Below are 24893 nucleotides of genomic sequence, written 5' to 3' on the forward strand. Positions count from 1 at the left end.
TAATGAAAAGTGAAGCCTCTAAATTAAGAAGGATTTTTGAGTTTAATAAACACCTGGTACAGTTAACTTTTAACAGTGATAATCTGTACTGATACACACTCTGTCAGTCAGAAGACCAGTCCATTTTTCTCCAGTCAGCTCCTGGTGCATGCTGCTGCTCTGATGTGGTTCATGCACAGCTGCAGGAGTGTAAACTTGAAGTCTGTGATGGAATAAAAAGCATGAAGCCCCACAAACTGCTTTCACAGCTGCAGACAGGTGAGTCACAGATAATTAATGTAATTCAATAACACAAATAATAAGTTAACTTGGCTGCTTTTACACAGCCCCTGTCCTGAATCCCTTCCCGTCTCCATGGTGACAACATCCCAGCAGCTGCATGTTGCTGTGCAGGAATGTCACATATGGGGCAGTAATATAATAATCTCTGTTCCTCTGAATGTTTCCCGCTCCCTCTGCAGCACCGTGGAGCTGAAACCGGAATCAGAAACAAGAGAAAAACCTCCAGTCTGGTTATAAATAACATCTCCATCTCACACGCCTCCCGTCACAGTATTCTGATGAGTCCATGCCAAGAACCAGCAGGTTTTTCTGAGACATTTTCATCCTTCTGTCGTTTTATTTCTGTCAGCTTCTTTGTCTAAAAATAATTCATTTCGTGTTCAAATTCTGCATGAAAATGACAATTTTCTCATAGAACACATGAAATGTTTCCCAAACTATCTGTGAGTTAAGAACATAAACGCACATTATATGAAGATGTTTCCTGAAAATGATAAGATTCCTTTGAGTTTTCCCACCATCTTTCATCCTCTGCTGCATCCCTCCATCCCTCCCTGCTTGTGTAACCCCCTCTCCGCCTCTCTGTTGCCGCAGTGAAGGAAATCCCTCTCTCCTCTCGTCTACGTCGCTCTGCCGCCTGTCCTTTTTAGGTATGGGGGATACCCGCCGTCACAGCCGGAAGCTGCCCATGTTTGGGCTGCTACGATGGGCTCGGTGGGGGGAATCCCTCGCACCGGTGTAGACCAATAAGGCCAGGACAGGAGTTACCTTGGAGATGGAGAGTATAAAAGGATCAGTGAGCAGAGAGAGCTCAGCATCCTCAGCATCACCGAGCGGATAAACAGGACGCACCGACAGCTCCGGTAACGGATTAAAACAATTTTTGGGGAATCCCCTACAGAAAAAGAGCAACTTAAATCACTTTCTGACAACATCTGCTGAAGCTCAGCAGCGGCTTTCTGCACAGTCACCACCACCTGCATCGGTACGCAATGCTTCTGGAGCGCGACGACAGCTTCATGTCGGAGTTTGAGGACGCTTGCAGCGCCTGGGTGGACAGTGTCGGCTCGAACCCCAGCGATGGAGCGGACTCTGACGTGGGCTCACCTTTCTGCCAAGGTGAGTGTTTTAATTTGTGATATTCATGATAAACAAGGCAGAAAGTGTGTTGAGTGCATCACTTGTGGAGCCGCAAAATGAGCCGCAGTACAGTGGACAGTTGGTGCGCGCTGCAGATGCATCCTTGCACATTTATTATTTATTATTTATTTACTGAATGTGTGTGTAGGCTGATGAGCTCCCACTGAGCAGGTATTATGCAATGACAATAACACCCCCTCCCTCCCTCTCTCCTCAGTCTTCTCTCCGGGAACTGACGCCTCTGACTCAGATTTCTTCTCCGACTTCAGCGACTGCTCCTCGGACACGCTGTCCCCCTCCCTCGGCTACACAGGCAGCTTCTTCGCCGAACCAGAGCCGGTACCGGCGGCAGTAGGACTGAGCAGCACCGCGGACGCGATCCTTAACATGATCACTGAGATCGTGGGCATCTGCACAGAGATGGAGCAACAGCAGCAAGGCGACGCCGGCTCAGTCCGCGAAGCCACCCCCTCCTCCGAGACGCCCTCCCCGGCTGCAGTTTCCACCTCCTCTCCCCCTCTTTTTGCTCCCGGTTCTGACATCAGCATCCCTCCCCAGGTCGCAGCTCAGCAGCTGCCCCCCGCCTCCGCTTCGCTGCCTGTGGTGGTTAAAAGCGAGTTTGTGAGTTCCAGCTGCAGCAGCGGATGCTCACAGTCTTCTGTGAACGGGAGTGACGCTCTGTTCCCGGCAAGCATGGACTCTCTCCTCCCGCTGTCGGCTCTGGAGCAACAGGTGGATGTGGCTGATTTCATCGACTCCCTGCTGTGCAGCGACGCCGGGCAGAGTGAGCTGAAGCCCGTCTGTGAGGTGAAACAGGAGCCGCTGGGGCTGGAGGACTGGCTGAAGAGTTTGGCCGCTCCAGTTGCTGAAGGAGATTCCGGCAACTACGTCATCAACCGGCCGGTGATCAAGACAGAGCTCGTGCAAGGCGGTAGCGACATCATCTGCACCCCCTCCTCCCTCCCCTCCACCCTGGACGCGCACCTGCTCTCCTCAATCCTGCAGGGCGCGTTCCCAATGGTTAACATCAACAGTGTGCACGCGGCGGGAGCCCCCAAACAGTCACGCGGAGGCCGTAGAGCGAGCGCGAAGAGCGGCCTGAAGGTGAAGCCGTTCCCGTGCTCCGTGCAAGGCTGCGAGCGCCGCTTCTCGCGCTCCGACGAGCTCAACAGGCACGTGCGCATCCACACGGGCCAGAAGCCCTTCCAGTGCACCATCTGCGCGCGCAGCTTCAGCCGCAGCGACCACCTGACCACGCACACGCGCACGCACACCGGAGAGAAGCCCTTCTCCTGCGATGTGTGCGGAAAGCGGTTCGCGCGCAGCGACGAGAGAAAGAGGCACGGGCGCGTGCACGTCAAGCAGCAGCTGCGCGCGCAGATGATGGCCGCATACTCCCTGGCCCTGAACGCGCCTGGCGTCTAAAGAGTGGCGCGCGCGCTGAGGAATTTAAAGGTGCTGGATTTGAACCAAGCAACCGGAGAGCGTCAGAGAGGCGTTTCCATGTGACGTCACACCGGAAAGGGTCGTTTACAGGTGTGCAGAGGACTTTGAAGTCCATAATTTGGCTCCTGTCGGGGCGCATGCATGTTCCAGTCCCCTGCAGGAGGAATAAGGGGACTCTTGGATGGGGTTTGGGTCTGAACCTGGACCAGGTGGTTCACCTGCTGAACTTCAGCGAGGCTGCTGTGACGTGTTTGGACTTTAAAGGAGCAGTCAGTCTACCCAAAGGAAGGTTTTTACCTGTAAAATATTCCTTTTAAGAGTTTTTTGCATGAGGACGTGAACCGTGAGAAACTCTGTGAATGTCCCTGTCAGAAAGTGGTGATTCTGTTCTTGATATTTTTATGTAAACAGCTTTATATTTCACATCACCGAGGAGTTCTATGTTTGTAAGATATCTCTATTTTTCTAGATGGCTCGTCTACCTCTTTGTGTCACTGTTTTCCAATCAGAGTGTATATATTTTAGAAAGAAAGCCAGATTTCTATGGCGGATCAACGTGAAATGATGTCACTTTTCTATGAAATGATTGTAAACACTCTGCGGACACTGAATGAACTTTATTATATAATTTTCATTCTGACATGTGGGTGCAGGTTTAAGCTGCACTAATGCATTGTGGGATATGTGTCCTGGTGTCTGTAGTGTTGAAAACAAAAACACACCAGCTCAATGTGAGCTGAACTCTGAGTAGCACACATGGCTGTGCAGGTTTATTGTTCCCTCGTTCTGCATGGAGGCTGCTGTTGCTGTCAATAAACAACAAACAAACGGACAAAGAGAGAGTAAGACTTTTTCTTCTGAGGCTTCATCATCATCATCAAAATAATTTCCTCCGTTGTCATCACCATCATCACCGCCTGGTTAAAAAAAACAAAATAAACAAAGTACATTTTTTATATTTTGAAGTTTAATTAATCAGGACATTATAAAAACATTGTCTGGTTTTTACAAGCTGTTAAAACGAGAGAAATGAAACTTTAGATGAACAACACTGTGTTAAGGCAAGTCTATTTGTAGCACAATTCAACGACAAGATGATTCAAAGTGCTTCACAGAATACAATAATCATAATTTAACATTAATAACCAAATAAGGAACAAGAAAGAACATTGAATAAAAAGTATTAAAACATGATCAAGTTTAAAGATTCCAGTTTAACAGAACCAGATGCAGATCTGGACTCTAAATAAAAACTAGTTCCATGCAGCAGAGAACAGGTGGGTCTTTAACCTGGATCTAAATAAACTGAGTGTTTCAGCTGATCTGAGGCTTTCTGGGAGTTTGTTCCAGACATGTGGAGCATAGAAGCTGAATGCAGCTTCTCCATGTCTGGTTCTGACTCTGGGAACTGATAAGAAACTGGATTCAGATGACCTGAGGGTTCTGGTAAGTTCATGCTGGGTCAAGAGATCACTGATGTATGTTGGTCCTAAACCATTCAGAGCTTTATAGACCAGCAGCAGAACTTTAAAGTCTATCCTCTGACGAACAGGCAGCAAGTGTTAAGACCTCAGAGCTGGACTGATGTGGTCCAACTTCTTGGTCTTAGTGAGGACTCGAGCAGCAGAGTTCTGATACAGCTGCAGGTGTCTGACTGATGTTTTAGGTAGAACTCGTAAAAACACTGTTATAATAATCAAGCCGACTAAAGGTCCATTTATGCTCGACACAGAAGACTAATATGAAGACTGAAGGACAGTTTTGTCATACATCGTCACCCTCATACTTCCGTGCATCTTTTATGTTTCCATGGGTAATAAGTCAGTTCATCCACAAGTGGGCAGTGCAGAGTTCGTAGTTCACTTCCGTGTTTTGCCTTAGCAGCAGTAATGCGTTGTTATAAAGTTGTTTCCAACTGCCCAACACAACCTAAACACTCACATATAGTCTTTTCTCAAAAGCCTGCGCAATTCCTACAAATGTTCCTCAGTGTTTGTTCTTTCCCTGGTCACATGTCAGCTATTCTGCTCAGTACTGCCCCTGCGATTTCTGGTGGTATTGCTCTGTCCTGTGCATCAAGTGACGGATAGCTAAGTTCCCTGAAACGGACCAAATTATGCATGAGATCAACGCAGAAGACGGACAAAACTGTCCATCAGTCTTCGTATCTGTCTTCTGCATTGAGCATAAATGGGTCTTAAGAATGAAAGCATGGACTAGTTTTTCCAGGTCCTGCTGAGACATCAGATCTTTTACCCTTGATATATTTTTAAGGTGATAGTAGGCTGACTTTGTAATTGCCTTGATGTGTTGTCAAAGTTAAGATCTGAGTCCATCAATACACCCAGATTTCTGGCCTGGTTGGTGGTTTTTAGTTGTATAGATGAAGCTCTGTGGTGACACTTAATCGTTTCTCTTTGGCTCCAAAAACCATCACCTCAGTTTTGTTTTTGTTTAACTGAAGAAAGTTCAGACACATCCAGTCATTAATCTCCTCAATGCATTTACGGACAGAGCCTGTACGGGGCCTCGATCTCCTGGTGACATTGCAATATATATCTGTGTGTCATCTGCGTAGTTATGGTAACTAATGTTGTTTTTCTTTATGACCTGTGCCAGTGGGAGCATGTAGATGTTAAACAGAAGAGGCCCCAGGATGGAACCTTGGGGAACTCCACATGTAATTCTTGTCTGCTCAGATGTAAAATTACCTATTGACACAAAGTACTTTCTGTTCTCTAAATAAGATTTAAACCAGTGTAGCGCAGTACCAGAGAGTTGTTTCATCAATAAATTGTGGTCGACTATATCAAATGCAGCACTGAGGTCCAGTAAGACTAAGACTGACATTTTTCCATCGTCTGTGTTCAAACATATGTCATTAATGACTTTGGTCAGAGCATCTCAGTGCTGTGGTGCTGTCTAAAACCTGACTGGAGGACATCATAGCAGTTTAGCTGATGAAAAAAATTTATTTTTCAATTATCTTACTTAGAAAAGGAAGATTCGAGATCGGCCTGTAGTTGCTCATTTGTGTCTTGTCTAGATTGTCCCTTTTAAGCAGAGGCTTGATTACAGCTGTTTTTAAAAGTTCTGGGAAGACGCCAGAAATTAAGGATAAGTTCACAATCTGTAACAGATCTGGCTCCAGAGTCTTGAGACCTTTTTGAAGAAACCTGTGGGCAGGATGTCCAAGCAGCAAGAGAAGGAGTTCAGCTGACATAAGATGTCGCCCAGATCTTTGCTGTTAATGGGATTAAACTGTGTCATGGTGCTTAAACTGGTTTTCAATGGACACAGTTTGTCTGTTGAACCTGCTGTTGATGAACAAACTGCTTGTTTGATATTCTGGATATTTTCTGTGAAAAATTTGGCAAACTCATTGCAGCCTTGGTGGTATAAAGTTCAGGTGCTACTGACACAGGAGGGTTTGTTAATCTGTCAACAATAGCGAATAAGACCCGAGCATTATGACAGTTTTTGCTAATAATGTCAGAGAAATAGGACTTTCTTGCATTCCTCAGTTGTAAATGATAAGAGTGAAGTTTCTTTATACATGTCACTATGATGTGTTTTTCTCCATCTGCGCTCGGCTTTCCAACACACTTTTTCCATTTTTCACCAGTGTGGAATTTCTTCACGGAGTCTTTTCCTCCCAGAGACAACTTTTACCTTAATAGGAGCAATAGCATCCATAATATTCAACATTTTAGCATTAAAGCTAGTGACAAGCTCATTGGCTGAACCCCCTGATAGGGCAGGTGTTAAAGAAAATAAACAAAAACAAAGCCAAAAGTCAGAAACAGTGTGTGAAAAACTACATCCAGAGTTATACTAAAAAACACAAACAAACAAACAAACAAAAAACAGCTGTTAAATGAACAAACAGATCATGGGAAGTGTTGCTGTGGTGGGACCTTCAGAGGGCTAATCATCATCATGACGACCATCACAATCTCAAGATGAGAAACGTGATCATCATTCTGCTTTTTTATTCTAGTGTGTTATTCTTACATGATGTCACTAAATTCATGCCTCATTCACATGGAGGAGTCCTACCCCATTTAGAATAATATTACTTTAATCTATCTACTCGTATGCTGCATATCGGTTCAAAGGATATAGTAAAAAGAAACTTTACTGTCAACTATTATCTGAATGCAGTTATGAACAGAAGCCTTGTATTTTCAGACAGTACCACAGGGCGTGGGTTTATGTACCTACTGCCAGCAACCTGTGTCATTTGTAAGCCTACAATGATCTGCTTCACATGCAACTTTCAGTCAATCTCTGGTAACTAATGTAGTGTTTTTAGTAAGCTCCATTTCTACCAAGGGGTCCATCACATTTAGCTTTTTCACAGGCAAAGAAACTGAATAGGTACCAGAATTGGCTAAATTTTCTTAAATTTGAAATTATCAGGGAGGGAGTCTCGCCATTCTGGGGTGCTAAAACAGTTTTAATGGTGCAAATATTGCCAACATTCATGCAGCTAAAAGGGAGCTTGTTGGACTTGTTGGAAGATGTGGGCTTTAGTCCTGTGTGCAAGTCATTAAACACATTAATACCACTTTGAGCCCAACGGTCCAGTAAAATTTACGATGCATAAGTGAGGGTTAAACCATATGCTGGAGGTTGTGTTCAGGAAAGGATCAAAGTTAAGAGTCTTCCAGACTTCCTTAACATGGGGTGAGACTGAGACACTGGAGGACGAGAGGCAGAGAGAAAGGAAGGCAAAAGGAATATTTCTATAAAAGTAGATTAGGTACCCCCAGACCACCTTGTTTTGGAGTTAACTGAGGTGCCTGGCTGGTTGAGGGGCTACGTTGATCTTTAAAACATTAGCGGTTGCCCACAGAGAGCGATGAAGGGGTGTGTGATCAAAACTGCTCTCATCTTCATCTTCACCACATCATGACTGAGTTTAGTTTCCATCATGACTGTATATCAGTCCTCAGCATCTTCATCTTGAGAATCTACATCTTCCTCCTCTTCTACCTCCTACAGATACCTTTGTACTTTCTGCTTCGTCCTTCAACAGGTTGACGTTGCCTAGCAACAAACAGTCCCATTGTTTGTGTCAATTTAACAGTTGGTAGAGAGTAATGAATTGTGAAGTTGGTGTTGCCATGGTAGCGGCAGTTTCAACCTGCAGCCCTGTTGTGGGTGTTAAATTTGTAGTTATGTCTTCCTGTCATCGAGTCACATGATCAAACAAATCAGCATCGTTCAGCGACTGCTTTCAAAATGCCCGAAAGCAGAGGATTCAGCAGAGATCTTCATCCCTGCTGTTGCTGTGATGATGATGATTGCGATCTGTTAACTGGAGTCTGCGGTGTTTATGAACTGCTGATGTTGAATTGTATGTTGTCTGCAGGTGTCTGGCGCCCTCTGGTGGTCAGTAGATGGTACTACATTTAGAAAGAAGAACAGTTTTCTTTCTGATCAATGAATTCGCTTCTATTTTTATCACCAAATATTGTGATGAAGGTCAGAGATCACAACAGCATTTTAGATGATTGATAAACTTATGGCTTTTTTACTGCCATGACGGCAATAATGATAAGAATAACTATTATAAGAGCTAACTTTATTTTAGCTGGGGATCAAACCTTATTTTTTAAACCTTTATTTAATGTTTATATTTAACTATAAAGTTTTCAAAGACAAATAATATTTATAGTTGCAGCCTAGAAAAGTCTTTAGAAAACTGGGTGAGGACTAAAAGAAAAATCTAAGTTAAAAGGGAGAAACATACATTTAAAAACATCCAAGTATTGTAATCAGCTCATTAATGAAAAACAGAACAATCAGTAGAACTGATTCTTGTTAGATATATGTCTTTATTGTGACCCTCATTAGAGATCTTGATAGAGACAAAAGACTTCACCACATAGTTTAAATGTCCCACACACCACCATCCAGAGATCTGACTGCACTACAAAAATCAGCTTTACGTCTGATAGTTAAAATGATTTTATTAATCTCTTTCTTTCTTTATTCATTTCATTTTCTAAAACCTTTTCTCAGTTGTCCTGGAAACGTTTTCAGCATCTCGTCAGAAAAGGCTGAACCAGATGACTCAGGATGATGGACAGACTTTAAGCTGTTCAGTAAATTTCAACATATTGATCCTTTTCCAGTTTACAGGGAAACACGGGTGGGACCAGGCCGCTCTAAAAGTCTGACGAGCATGAGTGAAGATGGTATATTTACAAATTAGCCACTTCAGTGGACATTAGTCATCCAAGACACTGGTGTCCACTGAGGAGTAAATAAATATATCATTTTAACATATTGTATAATCTACATATATTGCAATAAGTTTGCTTGATAATGATAACAGCTCTGTTTTCATAGATTAGATATAGAAATATAACATAATATCATTCATAAATATTTCTATAGAATAGTTAAAATTAAATAAATAAAAAGCTAAATAAAATGTGGAACTTTTTTAAAAATAATTCATACATCAGAGGGACTCATCATGTTGCCTCTATGTCGATAAATGATCAGTATAAAGTGACCTACCGTGTTCCACCTTTCAAACTTCACATTTAATGAAGAGGACATAAAAGTCATAAAAGCACCAGATGTGACAGCTGTGCAAAGAAACTGCAGAAACAACTCATTTGTTTTTGTCATTATCACTGAAGTATAAGCGTTTGTGCAGCAGAGCATCAAATACAGGATCATCCTCAGTAAAACTGCTAGGCAAGTTTTTCTGTGAAGCTCATTAAATGTTTAAGATCATTTAAAGTGTTTTATATAAAACAATAATGTTAATAACTTCACAGCAGGTGCAGAAGAAGCATTAAAAAGTACATTACAAAGAAACAAAGATACTGGCAGGAGACATGGAACGCCATAACCAAGTAGCCGCATAGTGTCACAAAGGGAAACACCTCCTAAGGTGGTGGAGAATGAGAGGCCTAAGGTCCTGTGGAACTTCCAGATACAGACCAACAACATGCTGGTGGCCAACCAACCGGACATTGTGATCATGGATAAGCAGCAAAGGAAAGTAGTGATGGATGTAGTGGATTGATGGAAATGTCGGGATAAAGGAAAACAAGGAACTGGAGAAATACCAAGGACTTAAGGAAGAACTAAGGTCATGCCAGGTCATGTTTACCAATGAGAACTGGTTCTCAAACATGAGAACTGGTTCTCAAACATTTTTACCTGGTTAAATAAAGGTTAAAAAAAAAAAAGAACTGGAGATAGCCTGGAAGGTGATGGCAACAGTAGTACCTGCGGTCATCGGAGCCCTGGGGGCCGGAGAAGTGGCTCCAACAGATACCTGGAGAACCATCAGACACCTCCATCCAGAAGAGCTAGGAGTTTTTTGTTTGTTTGTTTTATTTTGTTTTTTGTTTTAAAGATAAAGCATATATAAGACGTCACTTAGTCTATAACTTTTGGCTTATTTGACCATGAAATTCAACTTATACATTTGTTTACAGATTTAAAAAGTTAGAAAATAAATAAATTAGCTATTAACAGCTGGAACAATCACAAAATCTCCTCAAATGAACAATTCATGACTTATCAGCTCTGACAGGTCACGCGGTTCTTACGTCAGCAGCAGCAGCAGCACGCGGCGGCTGCACGCCGACACTCCGCGCGGGGCGGTGGCGAAGGAGCGCCTCCATCCAGCCTGCGGTGTTTCCCGCCACTACCGATTCAGTACCAGGACCTGGTTCTCATGGTACCGGACTGAGTAGCCTGGCCGACCGAGCCGCAGAGAGCGCGAGCTGCTGAGCGGGAAGCCATGGCAACGGGATACTGGGAGTGATGCAGACCGAGTGACGCAGCGACGGATCCGGGTGGATTCAGGCTGGACCAGGACTCTTCAACCGCGGATCAATAAGTCCAGGTAGGCCTACTGATTATCTGATCAGCGTTTGATGATGTGTAACAACATGATCCTGATTTTCAAAGATTTATTATTTAAAGAAAATAAAAACTCTTACTTAATCACAAATCAATCAATAAGTTATATTTGATTAGCTCTCCACTCAGAAGATTTAATAGTAATTTTCTGAAATGTTCCTTCTCTTTGGTGCTGTTATCAATCAATAATCGATCAATGTAATAAATAAAAGTTACTCAGTAAGCTGTAGGATTAATAATAACAACAAGGCTGCAGCTGCATCATTTTTACATTTAACACCAAACATTTAATCCAGAAACCCAACAAATGACCTCCAGAGCTGCATGTGCATCATGAGTTTTACCTGTTTAAAATGAAGGACTGGGTTCATGGTTCTGGATCAGCAGGCAGGATTTATTAACCTCTCAGCTTCTCTCCATCATCTGCTCATAACAAGGCAGAGCTGAAACACTGACAGGTCCGACCACATCCTCACCAGAATGTGTCGGTCCTCAGACTAAAACACCATCATTACTGGTGGCCTCGTGTTAGCTGTGTGTGGGAAGCGATAGCGAAACTGTGGCAACAAGATAACTGACAGGCTCCTTTATGTCTACAACACATGTAACATGGATCATTTTGATTTAATTGTTTTAATAACACTGTTCTGCATTTCCTGTTTTATTTTGGTGAGTTTATTTCCTCGTGTTTCCTGTTCAGGTTACTTCCTGCTGCCTGCTGGTTCTTCATCATCACTCCTGCCCCTCCAGGATTTTCTTGGGAGTTCATTGTGTTGTCAGCTGTGTCTTTAGTCACGCTGTCAGTCGGTCATGTTTAAATCTGAACATCCCTGCGTTTGCCATGTTCTTTGTTTTATTAAACTTCCTTATTCCAACGTCCACCTGTGTCGCCGCAAGTCCAGCATTTGGGTCTTACCTCCTCGTCTCTGGCTTCCACAACCCCGACAGTGCTGGCAACATATTTATGCTGGGTGGTTCATACAACCACCAGCAGTAAACGCAGCAGGTACATCCAGGTGTCAGTGGTAACTGTGGTGCTGCAGTTTGGGACTTTCACCCGGCAGATTGAGGTTTGTGTCCCATTAGTGTGTTGGTGTTATTTTTACCGCTTCGTTGTTCAGAATTGAGCTGCTCAGATAAAATTCTTACAAAATTTGTATAAAGAAGCTCGAGCTTGCAAATCTCCACCTATGAAATAGACCCAAAATATTGCAGGTATCTCATTAACTTGAACTTCCTCTGAGACATTTGGATTTAGATATCATAATTCTGACTTTTTTGATGCCTTCTTCCAACAATTTCAGTGGTTATTTAAAAGTTTCTTCCAATTAATTGATTATTCTGATTGTGTGATTATGATTACTTAGGTCATGTCATTGTATGCAAATGTTCATATTTGTAGATAGTCAGTTACCTTTAGCTAGATATATTTATTTTTTAAGTAAAAAGTTTTACATATCTGATCGTTGTTCAGCCTTTAGGCTTTCATTTTTATCTTGGCTCAAAGTAAAAATACTTTTTTATACTTTATTATGTACTTTTTACTGGCTGAAATGAGTTTCCACTCATTAAGACGGTTAATACAGTTAATACAGCACAAACCAAAGCAGGGACGAGGGCAGAAACCACAATGAAGTAATCCAAGATAAATTCTTGTTTTTTCTGTTGATTCTCATTAAATGTCTAGAAAAAAAACCAACTCATTCCTGAATCATGGCTCAGGAGTCAAAAGTCTGTTTGTTGACTTCAGGTGTGAAATCAGAGTGAAGATGAGGAGGAGAGAGGAAGGTAAACAGAGTGACAGATGGCTGTAGAGCCCACGCCCCGGTCGTTTCTTTCTTCCTGCTCATCCATGCGGTAAAATTCCTCAGCACGGGCTGAGCGGTGGCGTGGAAGATGACGCTTCGCTGAGCGATTATCTTCGCAGTCTCACACACGAGGCTCCGGCTTCAGATCCGGCAGCTCGCTGCAGCGCCCGGACCTGGACGTGATGCTCCACCGTGGATCTACACCTCCACCTCCTCTGGAAGTGTGAGACTGGATCAATAATGTAGACGCTCAGACACTCTGACCCAGTTTTCACTCGGGTTCACTCGTTCTTGGGGGCCGTGTGCAGACTGTTTCCATCCCTCCACGCTATCCTTCTTCCTCTGCTGCAGTCTCGCTGCTGTTTTGTCTTCCAGGCCTGGCGCTGCTCCCCGGTGAATCATGTCTTCCTCCTCGTCCTCCTCCTCAGAGTTGCCCTACTTTTGTCCTCGCTGTGGCGATGCTCTTCGCTTCTCGTCTGTACCAGAGCTCCGGGCTCACCTGGTGAGCCGACACACCTACGAGACCCTGCTGGTGCTGTCACAGGTAACTCAGAAAACTGTTTTCTTCTATTTCATGATTAGCGCTTTAATGTGATGCTTAACCCCTAGAAAGTACCAGGACTTTAGAAACTGCCTTTCTATCAGGTCCGATGGAGAGGGTCCATGTTTACCTGGTACTTTATCAGTGTTAATCACAAACCATGTCTCCATCTCCACCTGCATCTGACCAGACTCTAACCTCATGTCATGTTTCAGGCCCGGGTCAGAAGCTCCAGACCTGGTACTCTCCTCCCACTCCCTGGCCCAGCTGTATCCCACAGTCAGAGCTCCTCCCTAGATATGGAACCCTGCAGCCTCCCCCCGCCACTGGCCTGCCTGGACCTGGCTTCTTCATCTGCCTCCGTGCAGCTGCTCAGGGATATGTTCAGCCCAGTGGACAGCACTCTTCCCACCCCCACAGGCCACACAGAAGACCCCTCCACAGCTCTGGTCCTTCCTGGGCATCTGGACTCCTTTCCCGGTGAGGTGGGGGTCCAGCTGGGGCTGGAATTTGGACTGTCGGTGGGGATCGGGCTGGAGGAGCGACTGGGACTAGGGCTGGATCATAAAATCGCCCGGACGTTTGCAGAGGTGGAGGACAGGGTGAACCGGCGCATGGGTCGGCTGAGGGCGGAGCTACAGAGGAGGGAGGCGGAGCTTGAGCTGGAGAGACGTGATGGGGAACGGTTGAAGAGCGAGAAGTGGGAGGTGGAGAAAAGGGCAGCGTACCTGTCCAGACAGGTGGGTTTGAACTGTTAACTGACAACAAAACACATGCATGACTTTCTGAAGCGTTTCAGGAGCATTTTATGTTCATCCTGCAGGTGTCTGCTGCCATGGAGATGATGGAGCGATTAAAGAAAGATCTGACGGGAAAAGAGGAAGAGCTGAACGAACGGCAACAGTCAGTATCCTGAAGGTTTAATTTCTTTTGCCTGTCTCAGTAGTTACAGAATATTAGTCTACAAACCAAAATAGCAATGATGCAGGTAGGCTGTGCTGGTTAAACCATCCTACGTTGCTACTAAGGGGCCCAACGTGGAGAAAGAATATATCCCCCCCACCATTCTGAACCTAGCATCTGAATGTGGAGCTGAAATAGAGACTTATCAGACCAGCAACGTTTCTCCATCTTCTATTGTCCAGTGTTGGTGAGTGTGTGTGAATCGTAGCCTCAGTTTCCTGTTCTTAGCTGACAGGAGGAACCTGGTGTGGTCTTTTGCTGCTGTAGCCCATCTGCTTCAAGGTTGGACGTGTTGTGTGTTCAGAGATGCTGTTCTGCAGACCTTGGTTGGAACCAGTGCTTATTTGATTTCCTGTTGTCTTTCTATCATCTCCAACCAGTCTGCCCATTCTCCTCTGACCTCTGACATCAACAAGACGTCCTGGTCCAGACAACGGCTGAATTTTTTCTTCTTCAGACCATTCTCTTTAAACCCTAGAGATGTTATGGGAGAAAATTCCAGTAAAAACCAACAACCATGCCAAGGGCTCATTTACTGGTGCTGTTCATTCCACTTTAAACAAAGCTTTAATAGTCCCCCACCATGGTGCACAAATGCATAGAAAACTTCCTTTTCTCACAATACTCTAGTGCACGTGGACAGAAAACCAACAACAGAGTCTTGAGTTACATTTGGGACTGCTCCTTTAACTTTTGTTTTTGAAATATACGTAATGGAGTTTAAAAATAAAAGTAATGCTACAGCCTGAGGTCTGACACATGGTTTCCATCCTGTGGCAGGCCACATTGTGTGTACATGTGAATCTGGACAGATTATTTGCAGCCAGTTAAATGTACAGCAGATAATGAGAAGAGGGAGTGGTAGACGAGCTGGAGAACGGGAACAAAAGGTTTTCATGCGGGGAGTTCTGTTGCAGCTTTGTTTGCTTTCAGCATGTGAATTAATGACCAGTAAAGGAATTTGTTTTAATGTGGACTGTGTACTGGTCATGCAGTTAATGTGCTGATCAGAGAGATATGATGCTCAGACAGAGGACACATCATATTTGGTCTGTCTCACACAGTAAAACACAGTCTGTATTCGCTGTGATGATAAATCTGGGCTGACAGTGAGGCTCAGCAGCCCCGAGGGTGTCTGGGTTTGTGAGGTCGGTCACACTGTTGGCGTGGCCTCATATCTTCATCTATGCTCCTGTTTATGAAACATTTGTTATTTACATGCAGATGCATCAGCTCAGTAAATCTGTACTCTACACTGAGTTTGTTATTTCATGCCCCTTCCATGTGCTTTTGATGGAACTTTTTCAACACGTGTCTTACAGAGAGATGGCGGATATCGAGCTTTTTCTGAGAGAGACAGCAGAGAAGGAGGCTGAGGCCAAATCCAGGCTGCAGGTGAAGCAGATCATGTTTCAGTTCATCAATCCTAGCTAGGATGCTTGATATCTGTTAAATACAGTTACAGCCTCTACTCTAACAATAAAGATCATCAAAAGAAGGTAAACTAAACAAAGTCTGGGGGCAAAACTGTTACAGGTGCTCATTCCCTAAAATTGTTGTTTCGGGACAAAGCCATAAAAAATGTTGATGGCTCATCTTGTAATATGGGTCGTGCACTGATTTAGAGTCCAGTTTTTTCAAATCTTTATGTCCTCTCCATGAATCGCCACCTTAACAAGGTAGAGGGGTTTAAGTGCTTCTGTTAACCTGAGGGTAGTGTTGTAGGGGGCATCCTAGCGGGAGGACTGAACTAAACGAAAAAGACTGATCACTTCCTAATTTGCCTATTTGTTTAGGTGGAGGGGCTTTTCAGAAAGTTGGACATATCGATAACTTCCTTTTTTGGGGGGGTGAAATACATATATATGCAGAATCAGAATTTCACTCTGGTAATTTTCTTCAAACTTAAAGATAAATGTTCAGTTTCATGGCCACACCAACTAGCAGATAGCTAACAGATTGATGGCTTTAGCTAGTTTTAGCTGAGCTAAAACAGATAGTTAAGTGTGTTTCTTGAGCTAACTACTAGATTGGTTAGCAAATCTTAGCTAACAGCTGAGCTAAAACAGTCTTGTTTAATAGTTAACATTAGATGTCTTGAGCTTACTGTAGTTGATTGGTTAGCAAATGTTAGCTAACATTAGCTGAGCTAAAAGTAAGTAAGTAAGTAAATGTTTATTTATATAGCACCTTTCAAGATAAAATCACAAAGTGCTTAACAACAAGATAAAACACTGAATAACAGTAATACAGAGATAATAAAAACAAATAAAACTAAGTAAAAAAAATAAAACTAAGTAAAAGCAAGTTTAAAAAGATGTGTTTTTAGCTGCTTTTTAAAAGAGGTCATGGAGTCCACAGATCTCAGGCCTAGAGGAAGGAGTTCCAGAGGACAGGAGCCACTGCTGCAAAGGCTCTGTCACCCTTAGTTCTCAGCCGTGTTGGTTTAACAACCAGCAGATGTTGGTGACTCGATCTCAGGGACCTGCTGGGCATGTAGAGCTTTAGGAGATCCCTGATGTATTCAGGTGCCTGGTCATGTAGGGCTTGATAGGTAAACACCAGAATTTTAAAATGCATCCTGTAATAGATGGGCAGCCAGTGCAGCTGGATTAGTAGAGGAGTGATATGGGTGAATTTGGGGGATTTAGTTATCAGCCTTGCAGCAGCGTTCTGAACCAACTGGAGACGGTCAAGCGATTTTTTGTTTAAATATGTGAAGAGGGAATTACAGTAATCCAGCCTGGATGAGATGAAGGCATGAACGATCATCTCCATCTCAGATGGTGAAACAACTGGGCGCAGCTTAGCAATGTTTTTGAGGTGATAGAAACAAGAGCGAGCAAGTAATTTTACATGAGCATCTAAGGACATTGCAGGGTCAAGGGTTACCCCAAGGTTCCTGACCGAGGGCTTAATGCATGAGGCAAGTGGGCAGAGACTCTCAGCTATCTCAGATAAAAATCTGTCAGGGGCACAAACAAGGACCTCGGTTTTTTCATCATTAAGTTGGAGAAAGTTATCATTCATCCAGCTCCTGACAGCATCCAAACAACCAAGCAATGTCTGAATCTTAAAAACATCCTGAGGTTTAAAAGAAATAAAAAGCTGAATATCATCAGCATAACAATGATAAGAAATATCTTTAAAAGAGCCGATAATGTGCTGCAGAGGCAGCAAATATAAAACAAACAATAAAGGACCCAGTCTATTTCTAGACTTAAGGTGCAGAATTATTTTGTTTATGTAATCTAAATATAGCTGAGAGGCTAACAGGTTAAGCAGTGGTCAGATTATGTTTAAATGTCTAAACATTTTGGGTCATGCTAGCAGTTATAGCCAGGTATGCTAACTGGTTACATGTTTTTTAAGTCACTATTTCACTATTTCTGTATTTCTGAACCCAACATCATATTACAATGTTTTTAATGTGATGGAAATCTGTTAGGGATGTAAAATTATAATTATAAACTAATTTTGTCCAAATCTGGCCTGGATAAAACATTTTCAAGTTCATTTTCCATCTTAGACAGAAGTTATTCAGGTTTTGGTTGTAACATTTGACTTTTTATTCTTTCTGTCGAGACGTTTTCATCTTGATTTTGATAATTAACTAGTTATTGTATCACATACACTCTTGGTGTGCTGTAGTAAAGAAAGTTTTTATTGTTTCGATTGTAGGTGTTTATTGAGACGCTGTTGGAGCGTGCCGACCGTGCAGAGAGACAGTTATTGCTGCTCAGCCACAATCACTTCACACACAGTGACAATTATGCGTGTGCTGACCCGTACACCCTCTCTGAGGTGTATTCACCTGGACTTGGACGATGTGGACGCAGTCTGGATGGCAGCGCTGATGATATAATTGCCAACAGGACCATCGGCAACAGGGTGGAAAATAACTTAATTTAATTTGTTTAACTTTTGAAAGTGATTCTTGTTTAATTAAACACAATCATTAGATATCAGCATCAGTTATGGAAAGTTTAAATTGATATTTACTCAAAAGTGTTTCTTTTTAATACCTCTTTGTCCAGAGGAGTTACAGCATCTCTGGCTCCTACAGACTGGGAGAGAAGCTGTATGGCCAACAGCCCTACAGGTACCTGAACACATCACGTTTTTACCAACAGAATCAGAGCTTCTCTCTCTCTGATAGCTCCTCTCGATATGTCTCGTCCAGCTGTCTTACTGGAAGGATGCGGACCATGTCTCTGGGCTCAGGAGGGTGGGACTGTGAGGGTGGTTCAGCCCTCATCCATCCATCTCACTACGCTCAACCATGGACTCGACGACAGAGAGGAGACGGGCAGCGGGAAAGGGTCTGGTAAGTGATGCATGGTCTGTTCATAATGACGCTGTACTTCAGTTCATAACTGCGACACGACTCGTCCATAGGTATGCTTTGTGTCAATCAGGGGGTGGAATCTTTTCATTGTGAACATGTTAGTATGACACTGCTATAATTTAGCTTGAGATGAAAAGCTAACTATAAAATATGAAAGACAGCTTCTGGTTCAAAAAATGTAGAGTGCAGTGTTTTAGCTGCATTCTTTGTAATGGCCAGTAGGGGGCAACAGTTATCAGAAAAAATAACTCACCCTACTTCTCACTTGATTTGTGACCCTCAGTTAACATTTTTCCTACCAAGTTTAAATTTTAAGGTATAGTTTCAAATCTTCTTCAATGCATAATGATGTTTGGTTTGTATATTTCAAGGTTTGGAGTTGAATAGACAATAAAGCAGGTTATAACCATCCATCTCATTACGCTCAACCATGGACTCGACGAGAGAGAGGAGAGAAGCAGGTTATAACTTGCTTTATCTCATTTAGAGCAGGACCACCACAAGATGGACAAGCTGCTATTCTCTGGGAGCGTTTAGTTTATGAAGTTTCAAGTCAGATTCTCTGCTTGCATGTCATTTTCCAAAGACCAAGATTTCAATGCTGAAATTGCAAATTTGAAAGATTTTATATGAAAGTCTACAAACCAATGGATGGAAGATAAAACTGCAAGTGTTACACTACATGTCACATGCATTCATAAAGCATTTCAGTTGGTTTATGCTGGGTGCTTTTAGCTATCACACGGCATTCACACCGCAATGGACACAGCAGGAGGCGACGTACGATTCAGTGTCTTGCCCAAGGATACTTCAGCACATAGTATAGGGAAGCCAAGAATCCATCCACTGACCTTCCAGAAACAAAAGAAGAGTACAAATAAGTACTCACAGGTTACAAGAGTACCTTTAAGAATACCACCCCAGAGAAAATCCTTTGTGTCCCTAAAAGCGCAGTTAGGTACTCTATTTTCTGAGAGTGCAGACATGCTGATGCTGTGTCATTTCAGATGATTTCTTTTCTTTGTGTTTGGCTGAATTTATTCACGTTTACATTTTCCAACCAAGTTTTTGTTTCTAAGGGGGAAATTCTCCATAAAAGTTCTACAAAGGATTTTCACTTTTCCACCTCCGTTGTCAGGGTCGGGGAGGAAGGCTGGGGGACAACATGGAGCAAACGAAACCTTCGTCACCACAGCACAGAGGAAGAGGAGGAAGAAGAGGAGGAAGAGGAGGGTTTGTGGAGCAGTGCTGAGATGAGGAGGCTAATATTTGCCAGGACTCACACACCTGGATCAGGTTTCTGTTTTTCTGGTTGTTACAGACTGCACTGATTACACTTCCTGTCTGCTTCACAATAAAAACTTTCTCCTCTTCCTCACCCCACCTAGATGTCCCCTCCTCCATCCACTCCACCCCCTCCCATCACTATGGCGACAGGCAGCTTGGGGCAAACACCTTGAAACTAAGGGCGGGGCTTTTTTGTGTCTTCCCATATTTGGACGTACGCTCGTTACTGCGGGCGGCTGAGGTGTGCTCTGATTGGCGGCTTGTTGCCAGGCATCCTGCCGTCTGGACACGCCTTCGGCTGGATAACGCCAGGGTTTCAGCAGAGGTAGAGGACCTTCCATCATCTTCATCACTGTAATAGTCATCATTAAACCACCAATTGTGTAATTAGTTTGACAAATTAACAAGTAGGTGTATGAAAATGTCCACATTGATCAAGAAAATATTTGAAAGATTTTCAGAAAGCCGGAGAACTAATCTAGAAGAAAACACAAAGAAATATGGCTGGATCAGAACTTTGGCTTTACTTTTTGGATGATCTGAAGACTTAAAATGTTTTCTCTAAGTTATAATTTATCATGTAAAATAGATAGCCTGCAGGAATCAGCTGCTGCTGTCTCTTTCCTAGTAATATGTAGATCAATAATCAATGGTTACAAGAGGAATTGTGTGTTTAACTGTCTTCTTGTAACTTTTGCTGTCTGTTGTGGGTATCATGCTGTCATTTTTCTGATGAGTCATGCAGATGAGAGATCTGTATGAGAGCTTAGAACCTGCAGCAACACAAATACACAATACAGAACCTGTGATCTGCTCTTTCAGCTCAGAAATTATTAGATTTTTCCTCAAACAGATCTTAGGAAGTCAGATAGAGGAAATTAATTTGATCTGACTTTTTGAGTTTTGACTTTTCTGTGATACGTGTGTTTTCAACATGTATTTGCTCTAAATCTAACATTGTGTGATTTTATGTTCTCTGAGTTCAGTTCCTGACCACTCTGTCTCAGTGGTGCACCCAAACTCAGTCTGTTGTTCTAAACAACCTGAAGCCTCGAAGCCGACGACCTGACGAGACGCGAGAGGATTACCATAAAAACACACGGTAACACACACACACACACACATACAGACACACAGCAGTCGTTAGGACACATTTATAACACATTTTAACACCGAGCTGCCAAACACATCTCTGAAGCAACGAGGACTGTCCTCACAAAGATTATTTTAAATTATAAAATGTCCCCATAAGGACGTCAAGTCCCCACAGCGTGACCAAACACATCTTTGTCCTCACAGCATCAGTAACATAGAGTACATGAACACATATGCACACTGTGCAGCTTGCTTCAAGAAAATGTAGAGCCATCCTTTTTATCTTTAATTGGGAAAAACAAAAAACAAAAAAACTGTGTGTTGCCATGGAAACAGAATCTAATTCTAGCAAGAGTCCAGCTGTCATCAGATTGTTCAGAACAGATTGCTGAAATCAAACAAAACAAGTTAGAGAGACATGATAAGAGCAGACAGCTGCCTTCTCGGTGCATTGTGGGTGTTGTAGTTGACCTCTGTGTGTGTCTCAGAGGCATCGTAGAGCCCGGGATGGAGGCGCTGCTGCGGTCAGCAGGGGGCAGTCTCCTCCACCTGTCCATCTCTCAGTGTCCTCACGTCCTCACCGACAGGACGCTGTGGCTGGCCAGCTGCTACTGCAGGAACCTGCAGACACTCACGTACAGGTGGGACTGCTCAGCTGTTGGTTTACCTGTCTGAATACTCACCTGTTGGTTTACCTGTCTGAATACTCACCTGTTGGTTTACCTGTCTGAATTCTCAGCTGTTGGTTTACTTGTCGTACTGTCCGATCACCTGCAGGAGTTCTTCAGATCCTCCAGGTCAAGAGGTTCTCTGGGCCCTGGGTGCTGGCTGCAGGAGCATCAGCAGCCTGCAGGTGGCGCCAGCTTTCCCGTGGTCAGTAAACATTTCCATAATTCAGATCCACGTTATGCTTTCTTTAACTTCCAGGAGCTTTTCTAGAGGACCGGGAGCCTTTTCAATGATTCAGGAGCACTGTGTCTGCATCAAAAGAACCCATGGACTAAATTTAGTTCCTATATGATGGTTCCTGTTGTTTTCAGCCAGGAACTGTTACTGTAACTCAAGTAAAGATTACTTTCAAATTCCATGATAAAAACACATCCTTTAAGCATAGCCCCATTTTTACTTCACCGTTCCAGCCAACAGCCAACCCGGTTTAGTAACCGCTGCTTGCAAACGATTGGTCGATGCTGGCCACACCTCCGGTTGCTTGGTGTGGGCGGAGCTGGCTGCAGTACTCAGGGATTGGTCACTGTTGGTGAGTGAAAAATTGACATTTATTGATAATTTGTGCATTTTATTCTTGACAAACTGACATTAGGTTTTAGAGATGTGATGAAGGGATTACATTTTTTCAGTTTTCTAACTATGTTTACCATGATGATGTCATCATATAGATCTCTAGGATAGTTTCAGGCTGTTTGCTTCTCTCCCACTTTCTCTGTTTATATACTGTTTAAAGTTAAATTACTTTCATCCAAGTTTTTTAACACTTCTGATAAGAAAAGAGACAGTTTTAGTAGAAATGGAGATGATGAGCAGAAGCCTTCCTGTGTGTTTTGTGTTCAGTTCGCAGCTGCGCTCACCTGCAGGTTCTGGAGTTGGAGCGTATTACCGACCTCGGCCTGCAGGCGGCGATGGAGCTGTGTAAACCAGGACTGAAGAGTCTGCACACCCTGATCCTGATGCACACGCCGGTCAGCGGTCAGGCCATCCTGCACTTCCACAGTGAGACTCACTAACTTTGATGTGAAAACAGACTGAAGTCACCCACATCCCTAAAATATGACGATTCCTTCTTCTTGTACCTGTGCAGGTGTGTGCAGTAACATCAGATCTATCATGGTAGAGGTGTCTGTGTCAGATTATTTTGAAGAACCAGATACTCAGGAAGCTCAACACCTGTTTGGAGAGATTCTCAGCACACTGAAGGTGAGGCATACTGTGTTCTACACCTGGTTTATGCTGCTGTATGATTGGCTGTTTAATGCTACAAACACTGCGGAGAATCCAGCAGAAGTACTGCTCATTTTTTTAGACTAAATCTAACTAAAAAAAGTCCCTCCAACATCCATCCATCTGTTTTCTATACTCACTTGATCCAGAAGAGGGCTGGAGCCTATCCCCACTGCTATCAGGTGAGAGGTGGGGTATGTCCTGGACAGGTCACCAGTCCATCCAACACAGAGCAGATGAACAGAACAAACAACCTCTCACACTCCTGGGGTGAAATTAAAATCACCAATTAACCCAAAGGTGTGTTTTTAGACTGTAGTGGAAACCAGGGAGCCGGAGAAAACCCACACATAACTTATTTAACATCAGAAAGTAGCACCTGTATATAAAAACAACATTGGCTTCATAAAACAAATGTTTAGCATTACGAAGGAAATTAAATTTGTATTGTCACATAAAAGTTAGCAAAAGAAATTAACACAATCATCAGAAAATTATCACTGATGTTAGCAAAATGCATTAATTAACATTAGCAATAGGCAACAAAACAAAACACTACCACAGTAAATTAAATAGTGAAAAGCAGTCAAAATTAAGCCAAATCCAAAATTATCATAAAAAATAAAGCTAGTAAAATATTAGCCAATTTAGCATGACCAAAAAGTTATTTACATAAAACATGTAACAGGAGTTAGCATGAGAAATAATGTTAATACAGTAAAAACATTAAAACATATGAAGTGATACACAGACAAACTTTACAGCATCCTGCTTGTGTTTTTACTTACTTGTGAAAGAATTTAAACATGAAACTTTTATATTAGCTTGTAATGCTAATGATAGCTAACTTGGCTAATGAGTTTATCCTGTTCGTGTGAAAAGTATTTTACACTTAATGTAACAAACTAATAAATTTACCCATATTTATATTTTAAAATCTGAGACAATAATGTGTTGTTTCTTTGTTGTGAAACGTCTTCAGGTTCTTCAGACTCGTCCGGGACTCAGCGACGTCCTGCAGGTTAAAGCCGAAGGATTCTCCTGACCTCAACACATATTTATACTTCCACACGTGTGAGGATCATCACTCACATGACAGTTTTTACATTTAAATGAAAGTCTGAGTCTGGTTGATGCTAAAGCCAAGGGTCTGTCCCAGTTCTGAGACGGTCCGTCCCAGTTCTGAGACGGTCCGTCCCAGCACTGAGACGGTGTCCCAGCACTGAGGTGGGCAGCCATTTCAAAGATGGACCTCACTAATCAAGAAAATCATTTTTCAGGTATCTGATTGAAATAAATCAGTTGTGTGTGGATGAATTAGCGGAGTTAGCTTGGATGGAAACCTCTGATCCAGTTTCAAAGTTTTAATTTCTGGCAGCTAATTTCTGTGTTTACATACAAACAAACAAACAGTTAAAGTGTTTAATTTAACAATAACACTCAGGCTGAATCCAGCGTGTCTTAAACGTCTGTGTTGATTTAATGGACATGAAACCTGATGAGAGTCAAACAGGACTCTCCACCCTCACAAATCCGGATTTACTCTGTTCTCAAACTGGTCCTCATATCCTCAGACTCAACATTTCCAAAGCACAGCTGAGATGTTTCAGATGCTGGATGGAAGAAAGGAAATCTTGCTGATAACTTTAAATTTGTAAAAATGTCTTGAAACGAATTTTACTAATTACTCTGTGACTCTCTGAACTAAAACCTTGATCCTTAAACCAGTGTTAACCACTTAATGTGTCACATTTTCCTTTTTTCCCCCCACACTGAAGTCCTTTAGCATATAGAAATCTTTTATCGTTCTGTAAAACCCTTGTTTTCTTACTGCGTAATCCCAAAAACCCTGAATTTTAATCAAAAGGGCTCCAATTCTCCTCTAACAATCCTTTTTACAGCTTTATTTCTTACCTCTACCTACTGAGGAGCCAAAAGAAAACTGCCTAAAAAGCCAAAGTTTGTCCCAAAGTGTTAGAAAACCTTTAGTCTTACCTAAAGTTTTAATCCAATCATTAGTTTTACCTTAAAAATAAGCACAAGTACACTCAAATGCACAAATACTTTTTGCACAAGTAAGGTGTGTGTTGAATTCTGCACCAGAATAACGTTAATTCTGCAGATGTGT

General features: G+C 42.8%; 2 protein-coding genes across 4 annotated transcripts; both read left to right on the top strand.

Annotated features, from left to right (window-relative positions):
• Positions 1 to 94: 94 nt before the first annotated feature.
• LOC121640454 (early growth response protein 4-like) lies at positions 95 to 3795 on the top strand. Of its 3 annotated transcripts, none has more exons than XM_041986222.1 (3): positions 95 to 585; positions 877 to 1401; positions 1640 to 3795. In XM_041986222.1, exons 2-3 carry the CDS (start codon positions 1275 to 1277, stop codon positions 2845 to 2847), a joined length of 1335 nt encoding a protein of 444 aa, XP_041842156.1. In that variant the 5' UTR covers positions 95 to 585; positions 877 to 1274; the 3' UTR covers positions 2848 to 3795. The 3 variants fall into 3 exon arrangements, with proteins under 3 accessions (XP_041842156.1, XP_041842157.1, XP_041842154.1); XM_041986223.1 differs by having other exon boundaries at positions 95 to 258; positions 462 to 1401; XM_041986220.1 differs by having other exon boundaries at positions 95 to 1401.
• Positions 3796 to 10483: 6688 nt separating this feature from the next.
• Positions 10484 to 24086, top strand: LOC121640426 (F-box only protein 41-like). The gene is made up of 17 exons (XM_041986169.1): positions 10484 to 10750; positions 12951 to 13119; positions 13332 to 13856; positions 13940 to 14019; positions 15402 to 15474; positions 17761 to 17970; positions 18117 to 18181; positions 18263 to 18406; positions 19566 to 19723; positions 19816 to 20039; positions 20701 to 20816; positions 21298 to 21450; positions 21587 to 21682; positions 21949 to 22067; positions 22379 to 22537; positions 22626 to 22741; positions 23748 to 24086. Exons 2-17 carry the CDS (start codon positions 12976 to 12978, stop codon positions 23808 to 23810), a joined length of 2445 nt encoding a protein of 814 aa, XP_041842103.1. The 5' UTR covers positions 10484 to 10750; positions 12951 to 12975; the 3' UTR covers positions 23811 to 24086.
• The last annotated feature ends 807 nt before the right edge of the window (positions 24087 to 24893 follow it).

This window comes from Melanotaenia boesemani, chromosome 5 (genome assembly GCF_017639745.1).
Source record: "Melanotaenia boesemani isolate fMelBoe1 chromosome 5, fMelBoe1.pri, whole genome shotgun sequence".
NCBI classification, from domain to species: Eukaryota; Metazoa; Chordata; class Actinopteri; order Atheriniformes; family Melanotaeniidae; genus Melanotaenia; species Melanotaenia boesemani.